Source organism: Herpailurus yagouaroundi, unplaced genomic scaffold (genome assembly GCF_014898765.1).
Source record: "Herpailurus yagouaroundi ecotype Mexico unplaced genomic scaffold, PumYag 355, whole genome shotgun sequence".
NCBI classification, from domain to species: domain Eukaryota; kingdom Metazoa; phylum Chordata; class Mammalia; order Carnivora; family Felidae; genus Herpailurus; species Herpailurus yagouaroundi.
Genome location: NW_024412572.1, coordinates 6,049,038 through 6,067,066, shown reverse-complemented (window position 1 = coordinate 6,067,066; position 18,029 = coordinate 6,049,038). Strand labels below are relative to the sequence as shown.

Here is an 18,029-nt window from a genome sequence, read left to right as displayed (position 1 = left end):
TTCAATGATCGATAGTTTTTTCATTCTATCAATGTATTTTTTTTTAATTGAGGTGTAGTTGATTCACAGTATTACATTAGTTTCAGGTGTACATATGTATCTTTATTCTAATCATAGTCTACACCAAATCAGAACCTACAGAGGTGTAAGAGAAATGTACACTACAATTTTTTTCAATGGTTTTTTTTTTTGGGGGGGGGGGAGAGAGAGAGAAACAGAGTGCCAACGGGGAAGGGACAGAGAGAGAGGGAGACAGAATTCCAAGCAGGCTCCAGGCTCTGAGCTGTCAGCACAGAGCCCGATGTGGGGCTTGAACTCACGAACCATGAGATCATGACCTGAGCCGAAAGCAGATGCTTAACCAACTGAGCCACCCAGGCGCCCTGAGAAATGTACATTTAATCTGCACAGCACCCAACCCAAGGGACACCTATTCCTGATGTGTGTATAGGAGTACAGGAGCACTGGGGCTGGAGAAAGGGTGGAAGGTGGGATCCCTCTAGGGTGACCTTGAGGTTGCCGGTGGGGTGGGGGGCGGGCAGGAGCACATGAGCTCTGGGGGAGAAGACTAGCTGCCCAGCCTCACAAGCAACTGGCCTGACCTGCCAGGGTGTACTCGCACTCCCCAGGCTGTGAAATGACTCCGGTGTGTAAGTCTGCTGCTCAGGGGGAGGGAAAGTGGGGTGGGGAGGCAGGAGGAGGAATGTGGGCAGGGCCAAGTTTAGAATTACAAGTGCAAGTGCCGCAGAGGAGTTGGAACCATACTTTAAATAGCCAGCACCTTCCCCTTCCCCCTTAGATAATTCTTCTCCCCCTGACTGGACCTCTGGCAGCAGCTGCACTAAGGTTCGTAATATGTTCTCTCTCTCTCTCTCTCTCTCTCCCTCCCTCCCTCCCTCTCTCATTTTTCTGTTTCTGGGTCTCAGACTATAGGATGGGATCATAGGACTTACAACCAAAGGATTTTTTGATCCTCCTAGAATATATGTTTCTGACATTCATGTGTGTACATGCAAAGCCTAGATGGCTATATTCTTGGCTTTCTGAAACTGCAGTGGCTGTTGACTTAAGGGACAATGCGATTTAGAGAAAGAGAGCCCTAGATTGAGCAGAAAGGAAAGCTTTTTTCTCTGTGAAATGAGACAATGAGCAACTCTTTGACAAGATTGAAAGAAACTACAAATTTGAGTGCCTGTTATTCTGCTAAGTCCTTTACTTTATATGCATAACCTCATCTAATCCTCCCCACTTTTACAGATGAGTGAACGAAGGCTCAGAGTAATTAATTAACTTCTCTGAAGTTGGGCAGCGAGTGGTACAGCACAGACCTAAGATTTGTACCCGGCTTGTCTGATTCTACAACTCATGACCTTTTTGTTGCACCACACAACCTCTGAGAAACAGTACCCTAATGAGGCAAGGGACCCAGGATAGGGCTACTGTTTCTTCTAGGGTCTGAGAAGATGAAGGAGTGGAGGGAGATGGCGTGCCATCATTGGAAGACACCCATCGGATGGTAAAGGGAGGCTGAGAACCGGCACAAGACGTTAGACAACCTTCTCAAAAGGACTGAGGAAGCTTGCTTCTTGGGACCAGCTGCTTGGATTTCTCCTTCTCAGTGCACACTCTTTGGAGCCTATTCCCTAATTTATCAAATAAGCAAAGATCCCTACTGTTTCTTGACTTTCTCTCTAACTTTTTGAATCCTGAAGGTAGCCCCCGCTGAGGAAACTGAACCATAGGAGAGTCTGGCCAGATGGGGCTCCCAATGAGAAAGTTCTGTTAACATGAATTTTTCTTGAGGGGTACAAAAATGTCCATCTGCTTACTTCTCCGGGAAAGGGGCCACTGTGAAAAATCAGGGAGAGTCATTAGAAGATGCTTCTTTAGACATGCTGAGAGACGCCTGGGTGGCTCACCTAGTTGAGCGTCTGACTTGATTTCACCTCAGGTCATGATCCCAGGGTCATGGGATCGAGCCCCATGTAAGGCTTTGCACTGATCGTGGAGCCTGCTTGCGATTCTCATTCTCTCTCTCTCTCTCCCTCCCTCTGCCCCTCTTCCCTGCTCATGTTTTCTCTGTCTCTCTAAAATAATTAAAAAAAAAAAAAAGACATGCTGATAAACCTGGGCAGCCAATTAAATCGAGAGATTTAATTGAAAGAGCAGGGACAGAGTGGGTTCAAGTCCCACTTGTGCAATTTACTCGCTATATGACCACAGATATGTCATTTAACCTCTCTGAGCTGCACCTTCTTTATTTACAAAGCAGAACTAATACTGCTTATGTTTCAGGGTGGTTGTGTGGATTAAGTGAAATAAGTATATGTAAAGTGCTTTGTAGTAGTTACTCTTTACGTGTGAGCCATAGCAGATCTTATCTTCAATCTCAGTAAGAGTCTAGAATAGGGCAGGGGAACATTTGGAACTGTGGCCCTTTATTCATTTCATGTTGTCTTCTCTACTGAAATAGATTCCCACATGTTTCATCACCAACAAAGAAAAAGAGCCCATAGTTCATCTTTCTCTTATGTTGACTTCAGAGAGAGGTAGAAAGATAGCTGGGAAGGTCAGTCCATCTTAACTCAGCTTCTCCCATTCCTTTGGAAGGATTTCTTTTCTTTTCTTTCTTTCTTTTTTTTTTTGAAAGAGACCAAGAGTGAGCTTTAGGCGGGGGCAGAGACAGAGAGAGAGAGAGAGAGAATCCCAAGCAGGCTCCTTGCTGACAGTAAAGAGCCCGACTCAGGGCTCAAACTCACAAACTGTGCGGTCATGTCCTGAGCTGAAATTAAGAGTTGGACACTTAACTGACTGAGCCGCCAGGAGCCCCTGGAAGGAGTTTTTAAAAACTTGCTTTTATTTTAATGTTACAAAATAAATCATGTTCTTTGATGAAAACATAGAAAATAGAAATAAGGAAAATATTCCTATAATCCAACCACTGAGCGAGAAACATTTTGGTGGATATCCTAGTCTTTTTTTTTTTTTTTAACGTTTATTTATTTTTGAGACAGAGAGAGACAGAGCATGAACGGGGGAGGGTCAGAGAGAGAGAGGGAGAGACAGAATCCGAAACAGGCTCCAGGCTCCGAGCTGTCAGCACAGAGCCCGATGCGGGGCTCGAACTCACGGACCGCGAGATCATGACCCGAGCCAAAGTTGGACACTTAACCGACTGAGCCATTCAGGCGCCCCTATCCTAGTCTTTTGATGCATACACTTTATAAAATGTTTTCCAAGCATGATCATATCATATGTGCTATTTTATAATTTTTCACTCCACATATCGTGAACACTTTCATTTCATTACACTTTCTTCTGCAACACAATTTTTCATGATTATATATTAGTCCGTTGTATGTATGGGCCATAATTTCTTAACCTGTGTGTGTTTTCTAATTTTCTGCTGCTGTAAACAATGAACATCCTCAGTGCCAAATCTTTATCCACAGTCACAATTATTTCCCTAGAGTAAATTCCTGCATGGGAGATTGGTGGGTTTGAGGATCTTTTCCACTGTCCCCATACAGAATACAGACACTGGAGCACATGCTAACACAGACAAAGCTGGTTGTAGGATGGCGTGGAGAACTTAGCCCAGGGGCCATGTGAACTCTTCCATGTCCACAAGCCCCAACCCAAGAGGCCCTCCCTAGTGGAAAGAATATCTATACTTCAGCATCAATGCTTTCTTCCTGAACAGTAAAGGAATATACATTCTTAGCAGGTGTTACCCAGGCTTTACCAATATGAGATGCCAAGGAAGACGTGGGTCTATAGGCAAGGGGGTAGGAATTTACTTTCTCCTGGTGCACTTATTCCCTCGGGAGTTTGCTGGTGAAGGAAGGGGAAGGCTTTCCTCCCAAGGTTCCCAGCGGTAATAGAACACTCTGCTTGTTTTTCAGGTGGGATGGATAGCAGGATCTCGAGCACAGCCAGCAATGGGGAGACAAAACCAGTATACCCTGTCATGGAAAAGACGAAGGAAGATGGTACCCTGGAACGGGGGCACTGGAACAACAAGATGGAGTTTGTGCTGTCAGTAGCCGGGGAGATCATTGGCCTAGGCAACGTCTGGAGGTTTCCCTATCTCTGCTACAAAAATGGGGGAGGTGAGAGCTACTGCGCCACCCCACCCGTCCCTGGAAGGAGGATGTCTCCATCTCCTGTAATTATTGCCCCTCTGGGGACTCCCATGGGTGCATAGAATGCTGGAGTTGGACAGCCCCTTACAAGTCAGTAAGGACACTGCAGGAGACTGAGACCTAGAGAGATTATGTAACTCTCCCAGGGGTCTTTCTAGAATGCTATGGCATCATAGACATATGAACATAGGTTTGGAACCAGATGTATCAGAATTTGGATTCTGGCTCTGCTACTTACTCTCTGTGTAGTCTTGGGCAAGTTATTGAGGCCCTCAGAGCCTCAGCTGCTGTTCCTGTAAATTCAGATAGTAGTACCTGCCTTTAAGTTGCTGTAAGGATGAGAGGTAATATGTGTAAAGTGCTTAATAAATGGCAGCTGTGTTGAAGATGATGTTGATACTGAACTGTCCTGTGGTCTTGAGACTCCTTAGTCTTTGTGTTTTCCCTTTCTCTGCTGGCATTGTGACATTCTCTAAGCCAGTCATTACCCAACCCCTACCAGTGTCATAACCTTTGATACTAGTGGCTCTGCCTTCAAAACTTCCCACTGAAAGTTTGTGTGTATGCAGTATTAACTCTAACTCTTTCCTAGGGCTTTTTTGGCTTCTCATTCCTCCTATCCCTTCCAGCCTCCTAGAATAACTTTGCTACCCCACAGCAGTGGTGGTAATTTTCCAACCAGTAACTCACTTTCAGGGAATCCCAGACCTCTGTGGGACGCCCTGGAGGGATTTCTCAGGTACTGAAGTGTTCTGGCTGAGCAGTAGGTTACGAACATCTCCTTGTTGATGGGTAAAGCTTATAGGTGTTGGGGCTCCCAGATCTGGTTTGGAAGTGAGGTTGCAGCCTGGGCTGCCGGAGGGGGAAGTGCAGAGGTAGGTAACGCGGGGAAATGCTGAGGGCAGTGGTTATTCTGGGGCCATGAGGATTGGAGGGTACCCTAATGTGACACCCAGCCTTGTGCAGGGGAGTCAGAGCCTCCAAATGCATTGAGCTCAGTCTCCCGGTGGTTTCGGACAGTGGAGGTGGGAGGGCCAGAGAGGAGGGTACAGAGGTCCTCTGAGCCCATGGAGCCTATTCTCAGGATTGTGGCAATTGGAGGATTGGCCATGGAGTTGGAAGTTAATTTGTATGTTTCCAGAGGGGTGGGTATGGGCTGATGCGTCCTTTCTCCCCAGGGATTTCTGGCCAGCAGCCTGAAATCACAGGACTTTGTTCCGTGTGCCCTGTGAGGGAAGGAAGGAGGTCTTCCCACTTTGAACCTAGTCCTGGACACTCCACACGCTTCCCTTCAGAGAACTGGGTGGAGGGACAAGGCTGGTCCAGGGAGGAGGAGGAATCTGGGGGCTAAAGCTGGCCACTGGGACTCTATATCTGGAGCCTAGTAACCAGCTTAGCTCCTCACATGGCAGGAAGATTAGGAGGTGAGCGGCTTTCCCCAAGCCTCTCTGGAATTGGGTAAAGGTTGGCCTGGGAATTAGCAGGAGTGGCACGAAGACGTGGGAGGGAGTGATATCCAGGTCTGGCGCAAAACTGCTGGGCTGAGAAAGGTGAAGAGAAGGGAACCGTAATAGGAGCAGTGGGGGGTGTGGGCTCACCCTGTTGAGGGAGCTTGTCTGGCAGTGTTTGGATCTGAGCTCTGCCTTGGGACTCTGTGGTGAGTCTGTGTAGGCCTGGGAGTGTGTGACATTGTCTCCAGGGGAAATGCAGGCCCAAGAGGAGAAAAGAATCGGGGGCCCGTGTTTCTTGCTATGGGCTTGTGAGGGAAGAGGGTGGGTATGATGGCTGTGGCTGCTTCCTCCCTGGAGAGAGCCTGCCTTCCAGCATGCTGATTCCGATTGAGAGTGGAGACATTTTCAGGGGTCCCGGATCCAGTCAAACTCTCGGTTTAATCCCTAACACTGCCACCCACAATCTCTTCCCTTGATCAAGTGCAGGGTCTTAGGACTCCTCTTTTCCTTGATGGACGACAGCAGCTGGAGGGAAGTGTTCTGAGGGGCTTTGGAGCTAGAGACTGATGCCCAGGTTTGCTCTGAAGGGCATGAGTCACCCAGGGCCACCGGGGGAATTAATGGAAAGCCTCCTTTGCCAAGGTAAGGGGGACTAACCGAGGAGGTGTGTGCTCGTGAGAGGGACCTAGATATGCCTGGGTTTTGGGGTTCCCAGCAGCTTAACCTTTCTGTCACCACTCAGCCCCCTTCATCTCCCAGCAAAACAAAGTTCCCACAGAGAATGGGTCCCCACACTTCCTCTTCTCACCCCCTTGTCTGTCAAGGAACAAACTGATGCCTCTTTCTGACCCTTTGCTACCAGTATGGGGAAGGAAGGTGAGGAGAATGGAGACCACTTACATTGATTTGACCCTTTTCCTCCTGCTTTAGTGATTTTATTTAAACCCATGGTCCTCCAACTGGGACCTGGACTCTCAGGGGATGAGAGGAATGTTCTGACCAAGTTCTGGAGAAGGATGCTGGGGTCCTCTGGGGTGTATCATGCTCAGGTAATGGACCCTATCGGCCTGCTTCTGGGCTTCTGGGCCCTTTCTTCAACTTCCTAGCTTTAAACAGCCACTTTTGTGCTTGGGGCAGGAGGGGAAGATAAGCTTGGCCCTTTATTATTATCAATATTTGTCTAGTGGTGAGGTCAGAGATTAAAAAAGTCCCTAAAATATAATTTTAGTTCCAAACTTAAGAAATACAAATGATGTCTTCTTGGGTTCCTTCTAGCTTTAACATTTGGTAGATCCAATTTGAAGTGAGTTCCAGAGCAGAGAAAGGGCTGAAGCAAGAAGATGATAGAAAAGAAGGTAAACTAGTTAAACACTAGAGTTGAAAACCAGAGAAGCTGAGACAGTGATTTAAAGAAGCCCATCTAAAATCAGAAGAAACTGGTAGGCTTTTCAGAGAGATGGATGAGCGAGATGCCTGCCTCAATCATCTCCTAGCTGAGCACAATCCCTGCTGTCCGGGACCTGTGGCCAACCCACCCCCACATATCTTTTTGGAGTCTCCAGTCTCAGCCAGTTGCCCCAGCACACAGCCCACCAAGCCCCGACCCTGCCTGAGTCATTCAACAGCAGTTACAGGGTACAAACTATCTGCCTAGAATTATTCTAAGCTGTTGGGCTACATCTACAAACAGAACAGAACAATTCCCTGTCCTCGTGGGGCTTACATTCTTGAAGAGGGAGCCAGACAATAAACAATAAATGTAGTAAATAAGAAAATTATATATAGCATATCGGAAGTTAATGGGTGCTGTGGAAAATGACCAAGTAGAGCTGGGAAAAGAGGATCAGGAGTGTGTGTGTGTGGAGGGGGCACATCGAGAACATTTGAGCAAGGTTTGCCAGGAGCGAGAGGGCTGGTCATGTGGATATCGAGGGTAAAAGTGCTCCAAGCAGAGGACACAAAAGATTTAATAGTAGTAAAGCAAGAGGCTGACTGGCTTATTTGAGGAGTTGCAAGGAGGGGAGTAAATAGAAGCTGAGGTCAGAGAAGTAAATAGGACGAGGGTGGCAGATCATGTAGGTCCTTGTCAGCTATTGTAAGACTTTGGCTTTTGCTCTAGTGACATGGGGAGACAGGGCAGGGTTTTGAGCAGGAGCGGCATGATCTTACATTTTAAAATAATCTCTTTGGCTGCCGTTGAGAACTGATTGTACACGAGTCGGGGCAGAAGCAGACCAGTTACGAGGCTAAATATTTCGGAGTCATCCTTGAGTCCTTCCCTCCCGCTCCCAGACTGTTAGATCTACCTAATTACCCAGATTCTGGGGGCTTCAGAGCATGAGTCTTTAGCTGGAACCTCTCCAGCTCCCTGGACTCTGGCTGCCAACAGACTTGAGGAACCCAGAGTGCCTGGGACTGGAGACCCCACATGATGTATGCAGAATCTGACACCTCTTGTCACTTCCACTGCTGCTGCCTGGGCTTAGCGGTCCAAGGATTGCAGACTGAGCACTGCGAAGGAAGGAGTTGCCCTTTACTGTGATGTGGAAGGCCATAAGAGGAGCAGGTTTTAAGAGGAAAATAAGGAGTTGACTTTGGGGAACACTGAGTGGAGATATCTGTCAGATATCAAGTGGAGATGTCGACTAAGCAGTAAAACATATGAGTCTGGAGTCTGTGAGAGAGATGTGGATGGGAGATATAAATTTGAGAGTGATTAGAATTTTGATGGTGATAAAAGAGAGCAAGGACTGGGGGGAAGGGGAGGGACCATCAGGAGACAGAGAAGGAGAAACCAGTGGAAGAAAGATGATACCAGGATGATGAAGTGTTTTGGGAGGCAAGCATCAAATGCCGCAGATAGGTTAAGAAAGATATGGAGTGAGAATGAAGTGTTGGCTTTGGTGGCATGGAGGCCTTTGGTGACCTTGTAGGAGCAGTCCCAGTGGTATGGCGGGGCAAAGGCCGCTTGCAGTGGGTTCAAGATAATGGGGAAAGAAAATGATTAGAAATAGGAAATATGGGTGATTTGGGCAAAACTTGGGAGTGGGCAAAGTACATTTCTGCTGTCTGTGTTCTCCCTCCTGGGGAGGGATAAGCCAATATGAGTGCCGCGTAGTAGTGACAGTGTGCCCGTATGTCTGGCGGTGGTGGGGATGGGTCTCCTGACTGGAGAAGTGGCCCAAGAACTATTTCTCAAGCTCTCCACCCTCAGTTCCCTGGAGGGAAAAGCAAACATGACCTTCCACCAGGGCCTATCCCTTAAAGTTCTAGCCATGCAGATGAAAAGTCTCTGGATAACTCAAAAGGCATGATGTTGGGGAAAGGTGGTAGGAGAGGGTTTTGGCAAGAGAATTCAACTCTACCACAAGGGAATTTTAGTTACTTGCCTGCCAATCTCAGCCCAGACAAAAAGACCATCTGCCAAACATTTTATGCTTAATTCCTTTTCTTTTTAAAGATTTTATTTTTAAGTAATCTCTACATTCAACATGAGGCTCAAACTCACAACGCCAAGATCAAGGGTCTCATGCTCCTCTGACTGAGCCAGCCAGGCGTCCCTATACTTAATTTCATTTTTTTAAAGTAGCTCCACACCGGCTGTGGAACCCAACACGGGGCTGAACTCACAACCCTGAGATCAAGACCTGAGCTGAGATCAAGAGTCAGACACTTAACCTACTGAGCCACCCAGGCACCCTCACCCCCCACACTTAATTTCTAAGTCCAGGTTGCTGAAAACCAGGGGCAGAGGTCACTTGTGCTAAGAATCGTTGGTTTTTGCTAGTCATAGAACAGCAGCTGGAGATCAGTTACCTTGTGCGAGGACAGGTGCTTCCTTCTTCCTTGTACCCCGCCTCCCCCCAAGCCCTCTCTGCTTCTGATCTTCAGTCCCCAGACACCCAGATCCTGGTGGCTTCAGAACATGGGCCTTCCGCTAGGATCTCTCCAGCTCCCTAGACCTGGCTGCCAGCAGACTGAGTTTCTCAACACCTGGGATGCCTGGAGACTGCATGTGAGGCTACAGCAGAATGTCCCGCAACTGGATCTCTAGGAATGGGGATCTTAGAGGAGCAGGCTGTGGGGGAAGGGCAGCTCTAGACCATAGGGAGATGAAGGCAAAGAGGATTAAATGGTACCTGGCCTCAGGGAGAACTGGTCACCTTGCTGTTGCTTGTCAGTATGTAAGAACAGAGAGAAGAGAAGAACACTTTTTTCCTCCATGTAACAGTAATAGCTATTTTAGTAGTGTGTGATGATTTGTTACCATTTTCAGTTAATTACTCACCCCCCAGGAGTGGTCAGATTAGTGGTGACTGCAGCACATAACTGCTCATGTATGCTCACTGCTGTGTTGCTCATGTGGAATCTCATCTGTTAATGTTTTAAAATATTAGCTGGAACGTTACAGATGACACCACAGAGTGTGCTGCTTTTGTGAAGGGTGGCCTACAGAATGATTCCCCTCTAGGTTGGGCATGTGGCCTCTCCATCTCATGGGGGAACAGGCCAGGACCTTTTAGAATTTGGAGAAGGAGACTAACCCACAGGAATAGGGAGCAGGTAACTGAACTCCATCCTCCACCTCTAGGACTAGCTCCATCTTTTAATGGTGGTGACTGGGGCTGTGGGGAAAGAGGCAGAGTGCCCCCAAAGCACTCCCCAGTCTGCACCTGGCTCCCTCTGGGTCCCATCTCTCTCCTACCCCTTCCCTTTGTAGGACTAGTGGCTCTGCTTATTGAGTGTGAACCTTGCCCCTTGTGGCCAGCTGCCCACGTGCTCAAAGAGGCAGAGGAGGAGAGGCATAGAGCTGACCATGGAACCTACTGCAGTTAAACATTGGCTTGGTTTATTGGGAAAGAGCAGGTAGCATAAAGATAGGGAGGTGGGGCTTGAGCTGGGCAAAAATTCTCTTTCTCTCGGTCTTTCTGTCTCTCCCTCTTCTCTCTCCTTTTTTTCTGCCATGCTTTCAACTCTGAGCAGTAACTGTCCATATCAGCTACTAAGTTCTGTCTTCCCTTATTTTCCTTTCCTACTCAACAAGTCTTGGGTTGACTTATGGACTTATTAGGCTGAGGTGTTTATGATCTTTATTTCTTTGCCCTTCTGGTAATCAGGTGCCTTCCTCGGTGCCTGACTTATGGATGTGTAGACTACAGGCCAGAGATTTGAAAGGTGAAGGACTGGAGAGCTCTATTCCCCATTAACTTTCATTTTAAACCGTTTCATTTCCTCCATCCCCAGGTCTTTGGCAACCACCATTCTACCCTTTAATTCCACAGATTTGGCTTTTTAATTTTTATTTTAAGTTTGTTTGTTGTTTTAGTAATCTCTACACCCAACGTGGGGGTCGAACTCACAACTCCAAGATCAAGAGTCACATGCTCTTCTGACTGAGCCAGCCAGGCACTCCAAATTTGGCTTTTTTAGATTCCATATATGAGAACAATCAGTATTTGTTATTCTCTCTCTGAAAATGTAATGTCTTCGAGGTCTATTCATGTAATCTCAAAAGGCAGGATTTCCTTTTCATGTGTTGATATTTAAAGTGCATTTCTTTTAAGCAACATGTAGCTGAACCTCGTTTTTTTTTTTTTGAAGCCAATCTGACAATCTCTGCCATTTATTTGGGACATTTAGACTATTTACATTTAAAGCAATTATTCATACAGTTAAATTTAAATAAAATTATCTTGCTTTTTGTTTCCTACTTGTCTTATCAGTTCTTTGTTCCCCTTTTCCTATCCTTCTGCTTTCTTTTGAATTAATTGAATATTTTTTATTATTCCATTGTTGGCTTTCTTCCTTTGATGACTTATTAGCCATAAGCCTTTGTTATGTTAGTTGAATGATTGTTTTAGGTTTTGTAGCATACATTGGGTTTTTTTTTAATGTTTATTTTTGAGGGAGAGAGAATGGGAGTTGGGGAGGGGCAGAGAGAGAGAGAGAGAGAGAGAGAGAGAGAGAGAATCTGAATCAGGCTCTGCGGTGACAGCACAGAACCTGATGCAGGACTTGAATTCATGAACTGAGAGATCATGACCTGAGCTCAAGTCAACCAACTGGGCCACCCAGGTGCCCCTGTAGCATACATCTTCAATTTATCACAATTCACCCTCAAGTAATATTATACCACTTTACATATAAGAACCCCACAATAATACATTTCCATCTCTCTCCTCCTGACTTTTGTGCTCTTGTTGTTACATGTTTTACTTTTTCATCTGTTATAAACTCCACCTTACATTGTGTAACCAGTCAGTTAACTTTTCAAAGAGATTTGGGTGATAAGAAAAAAATTCTTATATGTTTACTTGTGTATGTAACATTTCTAACATTCTTCGTTCCTTTGTGTAGATTCATATATCTCTCTGGCATCATTTCCCTCTGGCTGAAGGTTTTTCTCTAACATCGCTTGTAGTACAGATCTTTTGGTGATGGATTCTTTCAAGTTTTGCTTGTCTTAAGAAGCATTACTTCACTTTCATTTCTGAACAGTATTTTTATTGGGATTTTTATATTTCTATAAAAATTCTTGAGCTTTGCTCGGGACCAGTGAAGTTATTTGATACTTTTGGGTTTTGCTTCTAAGATTTGTTAGGGAGAACCAGAGCTGTGCTCAATCTAGGGCTAATCATTCCCCACTTCTGAGGAAATACCTTCTCTCCCCAATGCCTTGAGAATTCTGGGACTATCCAGTCTGGCTAGTGGGAGCCAGCACTCTTCCCAGCCCTGTGTGAGCACCATTACTCTCAATCTTTCTGAATGGTTCTTTCCCTTAGTTCGGGTCATTTCCTCCTATGCAGATGCTGAGTGGCACTCAGTTGAAAGCTAGAAGGGAACTCTCCACAGATATTTGGATCTCCTTCTGTGTGCAGTTCTCTCTTCCCTGGTACTCTGTGAACTGCCCTATCTACCTTGCCAACAGATAGAGGTCCACAGTGGAGAAAATGCCAGCATTTCCAGAATCAGTACACTTGTCTCAGCCAATAATTATGAAAAACAGAAGGAGAAAGGATTACTAAAGGGAAATCTGATTTCAGTCTGCTAAAAGTCTCTCTCTACCATTAAAAGCAGTCATTTCCTTGGAAAAAATTATAGTCTGTGGGCTGTGTTAATGCTCCTGGATTCCATTATTCAATGAGCGCCTTGCTGTGGCCACAAGTTTTGTGTAATTAAAGTAATAATTGATGTTCGATGGGGAGCAAGCCTTGGTAGGTATAGATTGAAACTTTCAGTGATAAAAAGGGTGTGTTAGGTAACTTGGTGACTCTTGATTTCTGCTATGGTTCCAGATATCTGGACAGATGTCCCCTGCATTTTGCATGTCCTGCACCCCTGGGGATTCTGACTGGCAACGTGGGGTGGTGATGGGAGGAGATGAATGTGGACTATGAGGAGGGTGGTGCCAGGTAATGGAAAGCCTGTTTCCCACCCCACAGGTGCCTTTTTCATCCCCTACCTCATCTTCCTCTTTACCTGTGGCATTCCTGTCTTCCTCTTGGAGACAGCACTGGGCCAGTACACTAGCCAGGGAGGCATCACAGCCTGGAGGAAGATTTGCCCCATCTTTGAGGGTGAGTAGCCCTGTGCCTGATTCCAGGATATCTGCATACATGGTTATAAACCTTATTTGGAATGACTGGATTTAGTAGCCGTGCTACTAACTTGGGGTATATTAGAAATCTGCCAAGTAGGTCATGGAAATCTTGGGTCAAAGATCAGAGTGAGAATTCATCAGAATGGCAAGCAAAATGTCACAGACTTAAAGACTTTGTGTCTTTATGTTAAACCCCCCACTTGTGGATTTAGGGCTGAGCTAATCCCTTGGTCTCTGAGAGAATGGAGAAGATGGGGGTGAAGAAGGGAAAAAAGGCTTTAGATTAAATAAGTAGAGTGCAAAGCTATCTTAGCTATGTAGTTTACACATGCATAACAATGATTTTGTATTTTTCAAAGCATATTTAATTAATTACAAAACAAATAAAGAGAATTTTAAATGGCAAAAAATATTAATAATTCTACTGTCTTGACACAATTGCTATTTAGACTTGAGGGTGTTTAATTTCAATATTTCTCTTTCTATATGATTTTCTTTAAGTGTCTATTTTGAAATAATATATAGTCACAGAAAGTTGCAAAAATAGTATGGGGAGGTCATATGTACCCTTCACCCAACTTTCCCCAGATGTTAAGATGTTACTTAACTATTAAAAAATATCAGGACCTGGAAGTTAACATTGGTACTATCCACAGACCTTATTCAGATTTCCCCAATTTTCCAAGCACTCATTTATGTGTGTGTGTGTGTGTGTGTGTGTGTGTGTGTGTGCGTGTGTATAATTCTGTGTTATCTTATCACATACGTAGATTTGTGTGACCATCACTACAATCAATATACATACTCTTTTATCACAAAGATCTCTGTCATGCTACTCCTATGTAGTTACACCTACCCTGCCCCATCCTTAGCCCCTGGCAACCACTAATTTGTTCTCTATATCTATAATTTTGTCATTTGGGGAATGTTATATAAATAGAATTGTGCAGCCTATAGTCTTTTGAGATTAGCTTTTTTACTCAGCATGATGCCCTTGAGATCCATCCCAGTTCTTGTATAAAGAGTTCGTTTATTCTTTTTTAATGCTGAATAGTATTCCATGGTATGGATGTACCACAGTTCATTTAACCATCACCCACTGAAGAACATTTGTGTTGTTTCCAGTTTGGGGGGTTTATTTCATTCTTTCTGTCTCTCTGAATAGAGCTAACATATCTGTTAATCTGGAACATACCCGGTTTATGTTTCCACTTTTCAGTTTTTCCATCCTCTACCCAACAATTATTTTATTTTATTTTATTTTATTTTATTTATTTTATTTTATTATTTTAGAGAGAGAAAACACATGAGTGAGGGAGACAGGGAGAGGTTGAGAGAGAGAGAGAGAGAGAGAGAGAGAGAGAATATGAAAGCAGGCTCCACGCTCAGCATGAAGCCTGATGCAGGGCTTGATATCACAACCCTGGAATCATGACTTGTGCTGAAACCAAGAATCAGACATTCAATCAACTGAGCCACCCAGACGCCCCAACACAATAATAATTTAATGATTGCATAAACTTCAGTTGAGTGGGTATATCATAATTAACAGTTCTCTGTTTGGGGCTTTTTAATTATTTTCAATTACTTATAACATTTTTATATTCGGCTATCATGTGTATTTGTTGAGATAGCTTTCTGCCTCTTTTTGGGGAATTATTTCTTTGGGATAAATTTCCAGGATGAGGATTGCTGGATCAAATGGACAATCAAGTTGATGTCCCTTGGTCTAGCTTATTAAATTGTTCTATGGAAATGTTATATTGACTTGCCATGTCATTAGATATGAGTAAGTATCTTTCCCCCTTATCTTTAATGACTCCAAGGTATTTGTGGTTCCCAAACTTGTCTGCAAGTTGGAATCACCTGGGGATCTTCAAAACATCCTGAGGCCTGTATCCCATCCCCAGAGATCGTGATTTAATTGGTCTGGAGTCTGGTCTAGACTTTGAAATTTTAAAAATATTCTCAGGTATTTCTAATATTTGGACAAATTTGGAAATCACTGAGTTACATCATTTGTAACAAATTTCATTACATCTGGCTATACAGAAAGGTACCTCATCATTGTTTCCTTTTGCATACCTGCAATTATTAGGAAAGATCTATTTGTATTTCTTCTTATGTGAATTGTCTATTCCTGCTCTTTTTTTTTTTTCCCAAGTAGGCTCTACACTCAATGTGGGGCTTGAACTCATGACCCTGAGATCAAGAGTCTCATGGTCTATGAGCTGAGCTCAGCCAGATGCCCCTGTTTCTGCTCTTAACATGTGTTTTTATATTTCAGAAATATATCAGCCTAATTCCAGGGAACATTAACTATTGAAAATCAGGGAATTCTCAGAACCGGTAAAGAAGAAAATTCACAGGAATCCAGGGCACAGCAATGGAAGGCAGAAAGAAAAGTCTCTCCTCACCTGCTGGGGAGATTGAGGAGAGAGTCAATGAGCCTGGACCCAGCAATGTTTAAGGGCTCTGACAGTGGAGTACAAACCCCCTCCGAAACTGGGAGGGGTGGCTTATGAGAAATCTGTCCACTGTCCTTAGCCCAATTCTGCAGTTTTCCCCTCCAGGCATCGGCTATGCCTCCCAGATGATTGTCATCCTCCTCAACATCTACTACATCATTGTCCTGGCCTGGGCCCTCTTCTACCTCTTTAGCAGCTTCACCATCGACCTTCCCTGGGGAAGCTGCCACCATGAGTGGAACACAGGTAAGGTCATCTCTAGAGAGTCCATTTCTAAACACCACATTAGCCAAGACCGAGATTATCCTTATGTCCTGAGTATCCCCAACCGTAACTTGGCACACACTAGAAGTCTGCCAAGTAGGTCATGGAAATCTTGGATCAGAAGTCAGAGTGAGAATTCACCAGCATCACAGGAAAAATGTCACAGACTTAAAAAAAAATTGTGTGTCAACTATACTCAAATTAAAAAAATGATAATGGGGGCACCTGGGTGGCTCAGTTGGTTAAGCGTCTGACTTCGGCTCAGGTCATGATCTTGCGGTTCGTGAGTTCGAGCCCTGCGTCAGGCTCTGTGCTTACGCCTTGGAGCCTGGAGCCTGCTTTGGATTCTGTGTCTCCCTCTCTCTCTGCCCCTCCCCTGCTCATGCTCTGTCTCTCTCTGTCTCTAAAAAATAAATGTTAAAAAAATTTTTTTAAAAATAATGCATTCAACTCATGTATTATGAAAGCATGTGTTATGCAAATAGAATTGATTCCTTTCTATGTAGTTTAGCCATTTACTTATTTCAATTTGAAGTATGATTACTTAGGTGTATATATGTATTGTTTGTCCATTAGTTTTCTTTCTCATGGCTTCTTTCTGATACTATCCTAGGTCTTTCTAACTCACAGGTCATCTGGACTTAACCAGAGAATAAACTGTTTTGTATGTCTTCATTACAATTTGTAGTAACAATTAATTTCTCCTGTGCTTATAAGATTGCATGTGACTCTCTCGTAAGACAACAGGAACCACCTATGGCCATAGAACTGCTGAGTCTATTTGACTGAAAGTAACAACAATTAAAAATCCCTAGTGCCGTCCAAGAGAACTTATCGGTGATAATGACAGTGTTCTCTGTACTATCCAGCGTGGTGGGTGCTAGCTACTTGCGGTTATTGAGGACTTGAAATGTGCCTAGTGTGTGTGAGGAACCAAATTTTAAAACTTGTATTTAATTTTAATGAGCTTAAACGCGAACATCCACATGTAGCTGGAAAATACCCTATTGGACAGCACAGATGGAGAGCTGTCCTGCTTGGACCCTCAGCACTACAACTCTCAGTGCTGATCCGTCACCAAGGCCCTATATGTGCCATGATTAATTTTTTGTTGTTATTCAGGTAAGGTAGTCAGTTCTGAACTGGAGTCTGAGTCTTTTTCTTGCCAGGGAGGCACATTTTGCAATGTTTAGCAAGGCCCCTCTTGTCCTCAAACTTTTGATCCCTTCCTAGGCATTCTTTTGCTGATCTCTGCCACCTTCATTCCACCATTTTGCAAGTGAAGAGTCAAATCTTGGAGCTTCCTCCCCTGGTACCCCAAGATTCAATAGGTTTCCTTTCTTCTTGGCCTTTAAAGTTAATTTATTTTTGAGAGAGAGAGACAGCAAGCGAGGAAGGGGCAGAGCAAGGAGGGGCTTGAGTGAATCCAAGCAGGCTCTATGCTGTGAGTGCAGACCCAGACACCAGGCTCGAACTCATGAACCATGAGATCATGACCTGAGTGGAAATCAAGAGTTGGCTACCCAACCGACTGAGCCACGCAGGCACCCCGTGTTCTTAAATACATGTAGTATTACCTGCACTGAGCCCTGACTCTACTGTGGCACTTGCCTTACTTTTGGGCTGTTGGTCTGGTTTTCCCACAGGTCAGTAAGATCTTGAGGACAGAAAAGGTATCTTTATCTCTGTATCCTTTGTGACTAGCACAGTGCTGCCTACCTCATAAGCACTTGAAAAAATATTCGTCAGATCACTCCAATTTTATTTTATTTTTTAAAGTTTATTTACTTATTTTGAGAGAGAGAGAGAGAGAGAGAGAGAGAGAGAGAGAGAGAGAGTGAGGTAGGGGCAGATAGAGAAGGAGAGAATCCCAAGCAGGCTCCAAATTCTCAGTGCAGAGCCTGATGTGGGGCTCAAACTCACAAATGGCAAGATCATGACCTGAGCTGAAATCAAGAGCTGGACCCTTAACCAAATGAGCCACCCAGGTGGCCGGATGAGTCCAATTTTAAAAACCTTTTTTATTCTAATATCTTCTTTATCATATATTTTTTCTTTCTTTCTTCCCTCCTCCCTTCTTTCCTTCAACCCTCATTCATTC

The 18,029-nt window shown here is 44.6% G+C and overlaps 1 protein-coding gene across 7 annotated transcripts in view; it reads left to right on the top strand.

Moving 5' to 3' along the window:
* Positions 1-747: 747 nt before the first annotated feature.
* SLC6A13 (solute carrier family 6 member 13) overlaps positions 748-18,029 on the top strand; it is a 34,639-nt gene continuing 17,357 nt past the window's right edge. Inside the window, exons 1-5 of one of the 7 annotated variants that reach the window (XM_040463068.1) lie at positions 5,369-5,569; positions 6,078-6,238; positions 6,527-6,645; positions 13,039-13,173; positions 15,770-15,910. In XM_040463068.1, the coding sequence (XP_040319002.1) occupies positions 15,790-15,910 (121 nt within the window). In that variant the 5' untranslated portion in view covers positions 5,369-5,569; positions 6,078-6,238; positions 6,527-6,645; positions 13,039-13,173; positions 15,770-15,789. Of the gene's footprint in view, positions 847-3,905; positions 4,113-5,360; positions 5,570-5,619; positions 5,803-6,077; positions 6,239-6,526; positions 6,646-13,038; positions 13,174-15,769; positions 15,911-18,029 lie in introns of those variants that run through there. The other 6 variants (XM_040463062.1, XM_040463064.1, XM_040463063.1 and 3 more) reach the window with 6 other exon arrangements.